General features: G+C 46.4%; 1 protein-coding gene across 6 annotated transcripts in view; it reads right to left on the bottom strand.

The window, feature by feature from the left end:
• The window catches only part of ARAP1 (ArfGAP with RhoGAP domain, ankyrin repeat and PH domain 1), a 340068-nt gene that overhangs the window by 118943 nt on the left and 206241 nt on the right, over nucleotides 1–14884 (bottom strand). For all 6 annotated transcript variants that reach the window (XM_069759494.1, XM_069759491.1, XM_069759495.1 and 3 more), the window contains exons 10-12: nucleotides 10088–10194; nucleotides 9677–9876; nucleotides 8108–8193 (exon numbers count right to left, since the gene is read on the bottom strand). In XM_069759494.1, coding sequence (XP_069615595.1) covers nucleotides 8108–8193; nucleotides 9677–9876; nucleotides 10088–10194 — 393 coding nt within the window. The remainder of the gene's footprint in view (nucleotides 1–8107; nucleotides 8194–9676; nucleotides 9877–10087; nucleotides 10195–14884) is intronic.

Below are 14884 nucleotides of genomic sequence, written 5' to 3' on the forward strand. Positions count from 1 at the left end.
AGCGGTGATCTCTCAGTTACTCCTCGTTACTCTATATTACACAGCGGTGATCTCTCAGTTACTCCTCGTTACTCTCTATTACACAGCTGATCCCTCAGTTACTCCTCGTTACTCTCTATATTACACAGCTGATCTCTGTTACTCCTCGTTACTCTCTATATTACACAGCGGTGATCTCTCAGTTACTCCTCGTTACTCTCTTTATTACACAGCTGATCTCTCAGTTACTCCTCGTTACTCTCTATATTACACAGCAGTGATCTCTCAGTTACTCCTCGTTACTCAAGATTCAAAGAAGCTTTATTGGCAGGACCAAATACACATCAGTTTTGCCAAAGCAAGTGTATAGAGGCAATAGGGATAGGGACTGAGGGGATGTTGGGTAGGAGCTGTGGGGGGAGGTGGATGGGGCAGATCCAGGTTGGGGGCTATAGTCCATGGCATAGGGGAGGTGGATGGGGCAGGTCCATTGTGGGGGCTATAGTCCATGGCATAGGGGAGGTGGATGGGGCAGGTCCATTGTGGGGGCTATAGTCCATGGCATAGGGGAGGTGGATGGGGCAGGTCCAGTTTGGGGGCTATAGTCCATGGCATAGGGGAGGTGGATGGGGCAGGTCCAGGTTGGGGGCTATAGTCCATGGCATAGGGGAGGTGGATGGGGCAGGTCCAGGTTGGGGGCTATAGTCCATGGCATCATAGTTCTCTTTCTCGCAATCTATGGCATTCGCTCACATACCGCGCTGCTATCTCCACCGCTCTCTCTTCTTCTCCCAGCAAGATATATGTTTTCTCTTCCTCCTTCATGGTGATGAAGTCTGGGAAGAGATGTGAGAGTCTCCTGAAGTGAGACTCTCTATATTACACAGCGGTGATCTCTCAGTTACTCCTCGTTACTCTATATTACACAGCGGTGATCTCAGTTACTCCTCGTTACTCTCTATATTACACAGCGGTGATCCCTCAGTTACTCCTCGTTACTCTCTATATTACACAGCTGATCTCTGTTACTCCTCGTTACTCTCTTTATTACACAGCAGTGATCTCTCAGTTACTCCTCGTTACTCTCTTTATTACACAGCTGATCTCTGTTACTCCTCGTTACTCTCTATATTACACAGCAGTGATCTCTCAGTTACTCCTCGTTACTCTCTATATTACACAGCGGTGATCTCTCAGTTACTCCTCGTTACTCTCTATATTACACAGCAGTGATCTCTCAGTTACTCCTCGTTACTCTCTTTATTACACAGCTGATCTCTGTTACTCCTCGTTACTCTCTATATTACACAGCAGTGATCTCTCAGTTACTCCTCGTTACTCTCTTTATTACACAGCTGATCTCTGTTACTCCTCGTTACTCTCTATATTACACAGCAGTGATCTCTCAGTTACTCCTCGTTACTCTCTATATTACACAGCGGTGATCTCTCAGTTACTCCTCGTTACTCTCTATATTACACAGCGGTGATCTCTCAGTTACTCCTCGTTACTCTATATTACACAGCGGTGATCTCAGTTACTCCTCGTTACTCTCTATATTACACAGCGGTGATCTCAGTTACTCCTCGTTACTCTCTATATTACACAGCGGTGATCCCTCAGTTACTCCTCGTTACTCTCTATATTACACAGCGGTGATCTCTCAGTTACTCCTCGTTACTCTCTATATTACACAGCAGTGATCTCATAGTTACTCCTCGTTACTCTCTATATTACACAGCGGTGAGCTCAGTTACTCCACGCCTCGGTTGTAACATAACCTCATATTCAGTTATCCCGGATATAATGTTATTTCTCCAGCACAAACATCAGCTGATCGTGGGGCCGAACTTTATCCAGAACAAAGAACATTCCAACGCATGGACGTTTCCATGGATCATTAACCCCTTACACTGCAAATCCTACTTATACATAGACAAGACAGTCAGTAACATAGAACATCACAAATGAGGGAGGATGTAAAGTTGCAGCGTGAAGAGGATATAAGAACACAGAGGTTTCTACACGTCCTGACAATCATCCCAAGACAAACACTAATCAATATAGCTTGAAAAAAGGTGAATGCAGTCACTGATCTCGGTTATCAGCCTGTCCAGGAAATATGTTGATGACAGACATCTAAAGATGTGAAGACCTCTACTAACCACTGTGAGTGCACAGGGGTGAAATCTCCCGAGAGCCACAACCACTCCTAACAGTACACCCATACAGGCAAACCTCCACTCCTCTAGTCTCCACGCCCCACCACGCTCTGTTCTGTAGGCCGCACGTCGCTTCAAGCCTGAGCCCCAAAGAATGGCAGGAGTAGATACATGATGTCAGAATCCCGAAGATAGTGACACTAGGACATCAAAGCGCTGCATCCACCGAGACAGGGACATTACCAGAGGAGTCCCCAGGGATCAGGGATAGGGGAGTATATAGTGTTCATTTTTTATCTTAAAAGTCAGTACTTATAGGTGAATGTGGGGACATCAAACTTTGCGGTGGGGACACCATACTGTGAGTGTTCCAAATGTTCTGTACGGACACTGGACTGTGTGTGGGGAGTTATGGGGTTCATGATACTGTGTGTGGGGAGTTATGGGGTTCATGATACTGTGTGTGGGGAGTTATGGGGTCCATCATACTGTGTGTGGGTAGTTATGGGGTTCATCATGTGTGTGGGGGTGTTATAGGGTTCATCATACTGTGTGTGGGGAGTTATGGGGTTCATCATACTGTGTGTGTGTGGGGAGTTATAGGGTTCATCATACTGTGTGTGGGGAGTTATGGGATTCATCATTCTGTGTGTGGGGAGTTATGGGGTTCATCATACTGTGTGTGGGGGAGTTATGGGGTTCATCATACTGTGTGTGGGGGTGTTATGGGGTTCATGATACTGTGTGTGGGGAGTTATGGGGTTCATCATACTATGTGTGGGTAGTTATGGGGTTCATCATACTGTGTGTGGGGAGTTATGGGGTTCATCATACTGTGTGTGGGGGAGTTATGGGGTTCATCATACTGTGTGTGGGGGAAGTATGGGGTTCATTATACTGTGTGTGGGGAGTTATGGGGTTCATGATACTGTGTGTGGGGGAGTTATAGGGTTCATGATACTGTGTGTGGGGAGTTATGGGGTTCATCATACTGTGTGTGGGTAGTTATGGGGTTCATCATACTGTGTGTGGGGAGTTATGGGGTTCATCATACTGTGTGTGGGGGAGTTATGGGGTTCATCATACTGTGTGTGGGGAGTTATGGGGTTCATCATACTGTGTGTGGGGAGTTATGGGGTTCATCATACTGTGTGTGGGGGAGTTATGGGGTTCATCATACTGTGTGTGGGGGTGTTATGGGGTTCATGATACTGTGTGTGGGGGAGTTATGGGGTTCATCATACTGTGTGTGGGGAGTTATGGGGTTCATGATACTGTGTGTGGGGAGTTATGGGGTTCATCATACTATGTGTGGGTAGTTATGGGGTTCATCATACTGTGTGTGGGGGAGTTATGGGGTTCATCATACTGTGTGTGGGGGAAGTATGGGGTTCATTATACTGTGTGTGGGGAGTTATGGGGTTCATGATACTGTGTGTGGGGGATTTATAGGGTTCATGATACTGTGTGTGGGGAGTTATGGGGTTCATCATACTGTGTGTGGGTAGTTATGGGGTTCATCATACTGTGTGTGGGGAGTTATGGGGTTCATCATACTGTGTGTGGGGGAGTTATGGGGTTCATCATACTGTGTGTGGGGAGTTATGGGGTTCATCATACTGTGTGTGGGGGAGTTATGGGGTTCATCATACTGTGTGTGGGGAGTTATGGGGTTCATCATACTGTGTGTGGGGAGTTATAGGGTTCATCATACTGTGTGTGGGTAGTTATGGGGTTCATCATACTGTGTGTGGGGAGTTATGGGGTTCATCATACTGTGTGGGTAGTTATGGGGTTCATCATACTGTGTGTGGGGGTGTTATAGGGTTCATCATACTGTGTGTGGGGAGTTATGGGGTTCATCATACTGTGTGTGGGTAGTTATGGGGTTCATCATACTGTGTGTGGGGGTGTTATAGGGTTCATCATACTGTGTGTGGGTAGTTATGGGGTTCATCATACTGTGTGTGGGGAGTTATAGGGTTCATCATACTGTGTGTGGGTAGTTATGGGGTTCATCATACTGTGTGTGGGGGTGTTATAGGGTTCATCATACTGTGTGTGGGGGAGTTATAGGATTCATCATACTGTGTGTGGGGAGTTATGGGGTTCATCATACTGTGTGTGTGTGAGGAGTTATGGGGTTCATCATACTGTGTGTGAGAGCTGTGAAGACATCACGCTGCATAGTGAGGCGGAAGGGGCATCACGCTGTGTGGGGGCTGTGGCAGCATAAAGGGACATTAATAAATTAGGAGGCAATCAGGGTATTGTAATCATCAAAGAGACACAGGAGGCATTTTTTGGGGGGGATGAATGTGAGCAATATTACTTAATAGGGGATTTATCTTTCTCAGAGGTCAATATATTCATCCAAAGAGCACAAAAAGGTATTCTACTATGTAAGAGAAACAGTGGTGGAATTTTTTGTGGGGCACTAAAGGGGTCCCATTTTAGGGCCACACAGAAGGTAGGCCTAAGAGAAAGGTGTGGGAAAGAACATAGAAGGCAATACTCTCCGCATGAAGCATCCCAATACGGACCTCAAGTGGATCAGTAGCCAGATGAAACGTCTCCAGAAGAGTTCTCCCATCGAAAGATGTTATTGTCAGGGGGTTCTTGAGTGGATGAACGGGGATTTGGAACCGATCCACTACAGCTTGGAGAATAACATTTCCGCTGCCTCGGAATCTAAATATGCCGACTCAACAAACTGGGATTCACCGGTTGTTACGGCCACAGTAAGGGTCAGGGGTAGGGAGATGTCTTTTCCATCTAGGGAGGCCTCCTACTGACCCTAGATGCCGGAGCTTCTCCGGCTTTACCGGACAGACTCGAATGGAGTGGTCCATGTCTCCACAATATAGGCACTGGCCTTTAGCGCGTCAATCCCTCTGTCGCTGTCTAGCAAGGGCAAGGTGGTCAATCTGCATGGGTTCAGATGAGTCCTCGTCAAGGGAAGGCAAAGGAACAAGCGGCCTTTGAAAAGACAGAGCCAGGCTCCCTAGTCCTCTATCACGTGCCACCTCACAGGCACGCTCACGGAAACGAAAGTCTATACGGATGGCAAGGGAGACTAGGTCATCGAAGGTAGTTGGTAAGTCTCGACCAGCTAGCTCATTCCTTTATGTTTCCAAAGAGGCCGTCCCAGAATGTTGCCACCAACGCTTCATTATTCCAACCGAGCTCGAACACCAGAGTACGAAAGCATACTGTCCCACAGACGAGTTGGACTGGCGTAAGCGAAGAAGAGCGGAAGCTGCAGAGGTGGTTTGTCCGGGTTCGTCGAATACTTTGCGAAAGGCTTCCAAGAATACGGACAAACTGAAGATGATAGAGTCCTCTCTCTCCCGTAATAGATTCAACCACACCAGGGCCTCACCTCCAAAATGTGCCATAAGAAATGCCACCTTTGTTCGATCTGACGGGAAGCGATGAGGAAAGAGTTCAAAGTGTAGCTGCCACCAATTGACGAACCCGCGGCAGAGTTTCGGATTGCCGTCAAAACGTGGTGGAGCTGCGAGTAGGGGAACTGGATCTTGAACCGACCAGACTGTCTGGGAAGTCTCAGGAGAAGACAAGGCTGTTTGAACATGCTGGAAATCTGGAGGGATGTTTATGGTCTACAACTTAGTGGTTAGGGACTGCAACTGTATGGATAGCTCTTCCTGTGCATCTTTCTATCGGCAAAGCTCCTGGTACATGGTCCAAACATGCAGGATCCGTGGTCCAGCAGGATACATGGCCTGAGCAAACTGTCACGGACGTGGTTTATGGAACCACTGTGCCACGGACCGTGAAGAGCCTGGAGGGGCGTGACAAAGCGAACACCTGACTGTTCACTAGAGCCTCTGATGGTGAGGTTAGACTTAGCTCCCGATTAACGCCAGGTGCCACGCCAGCACAGACCAACGGATGCACAGCAGCTGGACCCAGAGGACAGACTTGAGGGAGCAGCAGACAGAGTTCACACCAGAGTGCAGCAGGCAGGATCTGCGCCAGAGTGCAGCAGGCAGGATCTGCGCCAAAGTGCAGCAGGCAGGATATGCGCCAGAGTGCAGCAGGCAGGATCTGCGCCAGAGTGCAGCAGGCAGAGTTATGCAACCTTACATAACTCAGACTGCAAAACAGTAAGGTTGCTCAGGCACCTCCCCAGTGGGGAGGAAGCAATATATGCATAATGTCCAACAGCTGTTGGCTGGGTAGGAAACAGCAAGTGCACGCGCTGAACCTTTAAGAGGGCAGGAGTGCACGCGCGCGTGCTCTAAGAACATGGCTAGAGGCCCGGCTGGAACCATGCAGAGCATGGGGAAGGGAAGAACAGACAGCAGCACGGGTGAGTGAAGTGAAACGCCGGAGACCCAGCCTGTCAGAGTAGGACTGCGGCATGGTGCTAACAGTACAGCCATGAGTCTTCTTGGGAATGATACAACAAGTTTTCCACCCCTGGATTTGGGGATCCTCGGCCATTCTTCCTTGCAGATCCTCTCCAGTCCCGTCAGGTTGGATGGTGAACGTTGGTGGACGCCATTTTCAGGTCTCTCCAGAGATGCTCAGTTGGGTTTAGGTCAGGGCTCTGGCTGGGCCGGTCAGGAATGGTCACAGCGTTGTTCTGAAGCCGCTCCTTTGTTATTTTAGCTGTGTGCTTAGCATCATTGTCTTGTTGGAAGATGAACCTTCGGCCAAGTCTGAGATCCAGAGCACTCTGGAAGAGGTTTTCATCCAGGATATCTCTGTACTTGGCCGCATTCATGTTTCCTTCAATGGAAACCAGTCGTCTTGTCCCTGCAGTTGAAAAACACCTCCACAGCATGATGCTGCCACCACCATGTTTCACTGTAGGGATTGTATTGGGCAGGTGATGAGCAGTGCCTGGTTTTCTCCACATATACTGCTTAGAGTTATCACCATAAAGGTCTATCTTCATCTCATCAGACCAGAGAATCGTATTTCTCATAGTCTGGGAGTCCTTCATGTGTTTTTTTTAGCAAACTCTATGCAGGTTTTCATGTCTTGCATTGAGGAGAGGCTTCCGTCGGCCACTCTGCCATAAAGGCCTGACTGGTGGAGGCTGCAGTGATAGGTGACTTTGTGGAACTTTCTCCCATCTCCCTAATGCATCTCTGGAGCTCAGCCACAGTGATCTTGGGGTACTTCTTTATGTCTCTCACCAAGGCTCTTCTCCCACGATTGCTCAGTTTGGCTGGATGGCCAGGTCTAGGAAGACTTCTGGTGGTCCCAAACTTCTTCCATTTAAGGATTACGGAGGCCACTGTGCTCTTAGGAACCTTGAGTCCTGCAGAAACTCTGCTGTAACCTTGGCCAGATCTGTGCCACAATTCTGTCTCTGAGCTCCTTGGCCAGTTCCTTTGACCTCATGATTCTCATCTCAGTTTAATTGCACACAGCTGGAATCCAATGAAGGAGTAGAACCATCTCAAGGAGGATCACAAGGAAAAGGACAGCATGTGACTTAAATATGAGCGTCTGAGCAAAGGGGCTTTAGACTTATGACCATGTGATATTTCAGTTTTTCTTGTTTACTAAATTTGCAAAAATTTCTACATTTCTGTTTTTTTTAGTCAAGATGGGGTGCAGAGTGCACATTAATGAGAAAAAATGAATATTTTTGAATTTACCAAATGGCTGCAATGAAACTAAGAGTGAAAAATGTAAAGGGGTCTGAAAACTTTCAGTATCCACTGTATACGGCATTAGCGTTTCTTACCGTAGCATTACGGTAGATTCAGGATGAGGGGTTTGTGCATGTTGGGGATAGATGGGGACGGGACAAGAAATGTGAGAAGTCAGATGTGTTTGTGCTGTAATCTCTGCAGTTGAGTCCTGGCTGTAGAAGTCAGAAGTCATCTCCCCAGGGCTGAGCGCCGAACTACGCTCTGAGTCTGACAAACTAATAAAACAGATATCACCATCTAACACATTGCGAGACTGACAAAAAGACTCACCTCTATCAGCTCCTCGGTCCAGATCCTGTTGTCCATCTTCAGACTCCTGACTTTGCTTATACTCGGCCCCAAACTGCGATGTTCTCCTACAATTTCCAAAGAATAACGTAAAGTTAACTGACATCTTTATACACAGTGTCATCACAAGTCAAGATAACTTATCAGCGGGTTCAGGAGCAGCAGTGGACAAGAGTATAACTACTATAATACTGCCCCTATGTACAAGAATATAACTACTATAATACTGCTCCTATGTACAAGAATATAACTACTATAATACTGCTCCTATGTACAAGAATATAACTACTATAATACTGCTCCCTATGTACAAGAATATAACTAATATAATACTGCCCCCTATGTACAAGAATATAACTACTATAATACTGCCCCCTATGTACAAGAATATAACTACTATAATACTGCCCCCTATGTACAAGAATATAACTACTATAATACTGCCCCTATGTACAAGAATGTAACTACTATAATACTGCTCCTATGTACAAGAATATAACTACTATAATACTGCCCCTATGTACAAGAATATAACTACTATAATACTGCTCCTATGTACAAGAATATAACTACTATAATACTGCTCCTATGTACAAGAATATAACTACTATAATATTGCTCCTATTTACAAGAATATAACTACTATAATACTGCCCCTATGTACAAGAATATAACTACTATAATACTGCCCCTATGTACAGGAATATAACTACTATAATACTGCCCCTATGTACAAGAATATAACTACTATAATACTGCCCCCTATGTACAAGAATATAACTACTATAATACTGCCCCTATGTACAAGAATATAACTACTATAATACTGTCCTCTATGTACAAGAATATAACTACTATAATACTGCTCCTATGTACAAGAATATAACTACTATAATACTGCCCCTATGTACAAGAATATAACTACTATAATACTGCCCCATATGTACAAGAATATAACTACTATAATACTGCCCCGTATGTACAAGAATATAACTACTATAATACTGCCCCATATGTACAAGAATATAACTACTATAATACTGCTCCTATGTACAAGAATATAACTACTATAATACTGCCCCTATGTACAAGAATATAACTACTATAATACTGCCCCATATGTACAAGAATATAACTACTATAATACTGCTCCTATGTACAAGAATATAACTACTATAATACTGCTCCTATGTACAAGAATATAACTACTATAATACTGCCCCTATGTACAAGAATATAACTACTATAATACTGCCCCATATGTACAAGAATATAACTATTATAATACTGCCCCCTATGTACAAGAATATAACTACTATAATACTGCCCCTATGTACAAGAATATAACTACTATAATACTGCCCCATATGTACAAGAATATAACTACTATAATACTGCTCCTATGTACAAGAATATAACTACTATAATACTGCCCCTATGTACAAGAATATAACTACTATAATACTGCCCCGTATGTACAATAATATAACTACCGGTACTATAATATTGTCCCCTATAGATCGGAGTGTATAGTTTGTGTCCCTTTCTCACCTGCGCACTTCTTGCAGATGACCACACAGAGGTTGACTGAGGCCCAGTCGGGTTTGGGACACTTGCAGTCGGCACACAGTGTGTTGGATTCTGCAGACCAGATTTTCTGGGCTACTTCCAAGTTGGAGAGAGCGGCAGAGACTGACTGTTTCATGGCTTCGACCCACTCGCTCCTTTCCTGTTCATTATCTGCAATAAAACTGGAGACACCACAGAAGGATTGGAGAGGATAGAGGTGAAGCACAGAGGTAAACCTGCGACGGTCATGCGTCTAGACTCCGGCGGTAAGCAATGGTGACAGCGGTGTAAACATCAATGACTGAGAAGGAAGTTCTCTTATCTGAGGGTTCAAAGTCTCAGGAAGCCCACACACTACCGCTGGGAGATCGTATCGTGGTCTGGTCTCCTCACCTGAACGTCTTGTAAGGTGTCGTCAGGTCAAAGCTCCTCTTGTCCACCTCTTTTACGTTGCCGAGGTTCATGTCGATAGAGGTGACCCCAACACCAGACACAAAGTCCTGTAAAAGATCAGAAGACTCACCGCTGAGCAGAGGGAGAAGTAGGTAGAGAGCGGGTGGCATTACAGAGGTAGAGAGCGGGCGGCATTACAGAGGTAGAGAGCGGGCGGCATTACAGAGGTAGAGAGCGGGCGGCATTACAGAGGTAGAGAGCGGGCGGAATAACAGAGGTAGAGAGCGGGCGGTATTACAGAGGTAGAGAGCGGGCGGCATTACAGAGGTAGAGAGCGGGCGGCATTACAGAGGTAGAGAGCGGGCGGCATTACAGAGGTAGAGAGTGGGCGACATTACAGAGGTAGAGAGTGGGCAGCATTACAGAGGTAGGGAGCGGGCGGCATCACAGAGGTAGAGAGCGGGCGGCATTACAGAGGTAGAGAGCAGGCGGCATTACAGAGGTAGAGAGCGGGCGGCATTACAGAGGTAGAGAGCGGGCGGCATTACAGAGGTAGAGAGCGGGCGCCATTACAGAGGTAGAGAGCGGGCAGCATTACAGAGGTAGAGAGCGGGCGGCATTACAGAGGTAGAGAGTGGGCAGCATTACAGAGGTAGAGAGCAGGCGACATTACAGAGGTAGAGAGTGGGCAGCATTACAGAGGTAGAGAGCGGGCAGCATTACAGAGGTAGAGAGTGGGCAGCATTACAGAGGTAGGGAGCGGGCGGCATTACAGAGGTAGAGAGCGGGCGGCATTACAGAGGTAGAGAGCGGGCGGCATTACAGAGGTAGAGAGTGGGCAGCATTACAGAGGTAGGGAGCGGGCGGCATCACAGAGGTAGAGAGCGGGCGGCATTACAGAGGTAGAGAGCAAGCGGCATTACAGAGGTAGAGAGCGGGCGGCATTACAGAGGTAGAGAGCGGGCGGCATTACAGAGGTAGAGAGCGGGCGGCATTACAGAGGTAGAGAGCGGGCAGCATTACAGAGGTAGAGAGCGGGCGGCATTACAGAGGTAGAGAGTGGGCAGCATTACTGTTGTGAATTCTGTGGCTGAATTCACTCCTGTGGTCACAAGTGGTACTGCAGCTTCTGAGCTTCCTTCCTCAGGTGTCCTGGTGAGCTCGTTAACTGCTTCGTTACTTAACTCCGCCTGATGCTGCTATCCTTGCTCCTTGTCAATGTTCCAGTGTTGGATCTGAGCTTCTCCTGATTGTTCCTGTGACCTGCTGCTCTGTATAGCTTAGTGCTTTTTTGCTATTTTGTTGCTTTTTTTCTGTCCAGCTTGTCTTTTGTTTTGCTGGTAGCTCTGAGAAGCAAAGGGTGTACCGCCGTGCCGTTAGTTCGGCACGGTGGGTCTTTTTTGCCCCCTTTGCGTGGTTTTTGCTTTAGGGTTTTTTGTAGACTGCAAAGTTCGCTTTACTATCCTCGCTCTGTCTAAGATTATCGGGCCCCACTTTGCTGAATCTATTTCATCCCTACGTTTTGTCTTTTCATCTTACTCACAGTCATTACATGTGGGGGGCTGCCTTTTCCTTTGGGGTATTTCTCTGGGGGCAAGTCAGGCCTATTTTTCTATCTTCAGGCTAGCTAGTTTCTTAGGCTGTGCCGAGTTGCATAGGTAGTTGCTAGGCGCAATCCACAGCCGCTATTAGTTGTGTTTAGGATAGGATCAGGTGTGTAGTCTACAGAGTTTCCACGTCTCAGAGCTCGTTCTTTTGTTTTTTGGTATTTGTCAGATCACTGTGTGCGCTCGGATCGCTAGGCACACTGTCTCTGGATTGCCTTCATTACACCTTTCATTAGCAGACATAACAGTACAAGGAGCCATCTAATGATTCTCAATAGAGGGAAAGAAAAAGTTCTGACACCATTTTTTTTTCTCTGCTCTGTGTTCACTTTTTTTTTTCCCCTAGACATTTGGGTGTTTCTGGACACAGGTGTGGACATGGATTTTCAGGGTCTGTGCTCTTCAATGGATAATCTCGTTATAAAAGTACAAAAGATTCAAGATGCTATTGATCAGAAATCTATGTTAGAACCAAGAATTCCTATTCCTGATTTGTTTTTTGGAGATAGAACTAAGTTTCTAAGTTTCAAAAATAATTGTAAGCTATTTCTGGCCTTGAAACCTCATTCTTCTGGTAATCCTATTCAACAGGTTTTGATTATTATTTCTTTTTTGCGCGGCGACCCTCAAGACTGGGCATTTTCTCTTGCGCCAAGAGACCCTGCATTGAGTAGTGTCGATGCGTTTTTCCTGGCGCTCGGATTACTGTACGATGAGCCTAATTCAGTGGATCAGGCTGAGAAAAATTTGCTGGCTTTGTGCCAAGGTCAGGATGATATAGAAGTATATTGTCAGAAATTTAGGAAATGGTCAGTACTCACTCAGTGGAATGAATCTGCGCTGGCGGCTTTGTTCAGAAGGGGTCTCTCTGAGGCTCTTAAGGATGTCATGGTGGGATTTCCTATGCCTGCTGGTTTGAATGAGTCTTTGTCTTTGGCCATTCAGATCGGTCGACGCTTGCGCGAGCGTAAATCTGTGCACCATTTGGCGGTATTGCCTGAGGTTAAACCTGAGCCTATGCAGTGCGATAGGACTATGACTAGAGTTGAACGGCAGGAATACAGACGTCTGAATGGTCTGTGTTTCTACTGTGGTGATTCCACTCATGCTATTTCTGATTGTCCTAAGCGCACTAAGCGATCCGCTAGGTCTGCCGTCATTGGTACTGTACAGTCCAAATTCCTTCTGTCCATTACCCTGATATGCTCTTTGTCGTCGTTTTCTGTCATGGCGTTTGTGGATTCGGGCGCTGCCCTGAATCTGATGGATTTGGATTATGCTAAACGTTGTGGGTTTTTCTTGGAGCCTTTGCGGTGTCCTATTCCATTGAGAGGAATTGATGCTACACCTTTGGCCAAGAATAAACCTCAGTACTGGACCCAGCTGACCATGTGCATGGCTCCTGCACATCAGGAAGTTATTCGCTTTCTGGTACTGCATAATTTGCATGATGTGGTCGTGTTGGGGTTGCCATGGCTACAAACCCATAATCCAGTATTGGATTGGAATTCCATGTCGGTGTCCAGCTGGGGTTGTCAGGGGGTACATGGTGATATTCCATTTTTGTCGATTTCATCATCCACCCCTTCTGAGGTCCCAGAGTTCTTGTCTGATTATCAGGATGTATTTGAAGAGCCCAAGTCCGATGCTCTACCTCCGCATAGGGATTGTGATTGTGCTATCAATTTGATTCCTGGTAGTAAATTCCCTAAAGGTCGACTGTTTAATTTATCCGTGCCCGAACACGCCGCTATGCGCAGTTATGTGAAGGAATCCCTGGAGAAGGGACATATTCGCCCATCGTCATCACCACTGGGAGCAGGGTTCTTCTTTGTAGCCAAGAAGGATGGTTCGCTGAGACCGTGTATTGATTACCGCCTTCTTAATAAGATCACTGTTAAATTTCAGTATCCCTTGCCATTGTTATCTGACTTGTTTGCTCGGATTAAGGGGGCTAGTTGGTTCACTAAGATAGATCTTCGTGGTGCGTATAATCTGGTGAGAATCAGGCAAGGAGATGAATGGAAAACTGCATTCAATACGCCCGAGGGTCATTTTGAGTATCTAGTGATGCCGTTCGGACTTGCCAATGCTCCATCTGTGTTTCAGTCTTTTATGCATGACATCTTTCGTGAGTATCTGGATAAATTCCTGATTGTTTACTTGGATGACATTTTGATCTTCTCAGATGATTGGGAGTCTCATGTGAAGCAGGTCAGAATGGTTTTTCAGGTCCTGCGTGCTAATTCTTTGTTTGTGAAGGGATCAAAGTGTCTCTTCGGTGTGCAGAAAGTTTCATTTTTGGGGTTCATCTTTACCCCTTCTACTATCGAGATGGATCCAGTTAAGGTCCAAGCCATCCAGGATTGGATTCAGCCGACATCTCTGAAAAGTCTGCAAAAGTTCCTGGGCTTTGCTAATTTTTATCGTCGCTTCATCTGTAATTTTTCTAGCATTGCCAAACCATTGACCGATTTGACCAAGAAGGGTGCTGATTTGGTTAATTGGTCTTCTGCTGCTGTGGAAGCTTTTCAGGAGTTGAAGCGTCGTTTTTCTTCTGCCCCTGTGTTGTGTCAACCTGATGTTTCTCTTCCGTTCCAGGTCGAGGTTGATGCTTCTGAGATTGGAGCAGGGGCGGTTTTGTCACAGAGAGGTTCTGATTGCTCAGTGATGAAACCATGTGCTTTCTTTTCCAGGAAGTTTTCGCCCGCTGAGCGTAATTATGATGTGGGCAACCGAGAGTTGCTGGCCATGAAGTGGGCATTCGAGGAATGGCGCCATTGGCTTGAAGGAGCCAAGCATCGCGTGGTGGTATTGACTGATCATAAGAACTTGACTTATCTCGAGTCTGCCAAGCGCTTGAATCCTAGACAGGCCCGTTGGTCGTTGTTTTTTGCCCGCTTCGACTTTGTGATTTCGTACCTTCCGGGCTCTAAAAATGTGAAGGCGGATGCTCTGTCTAGGAGTTTTGTGCCCGACTCTCCGGGTTTATCTGAGCCAGCGGGTATCCTCAAGGAAGGAGTCATTGTGTCTGCCATCTCCCCTGATTTGCGGCGGGTGCTGCAAAAATTTCAGGCGAATAAACCTGATCGTTGTCCAGCAGAGAAACTGTTCGTCCCTGATAGGTGGACTAATAAACTTATCTCTGAACTTCATTGTTCGGTATTGGCTGGTCATCCTGGAATCTTTG

Source organism: Ranitomeya imitator, chromosome 3, assembly GCF_032444005.1.
Source record: "Ranitomeya imitator isolate aRanImi1 chromosome 3, aRanImi1.pri, whole genome shotgun sequence".
In the NCBI taxonomy this organism is placed as follows: domain Eukaryota; kingdom Metazoa; phylum Chordata; class Amphibia; order Anura; family Dendrobatidae; genus Ranitomeya; species Ranitomeya imitator.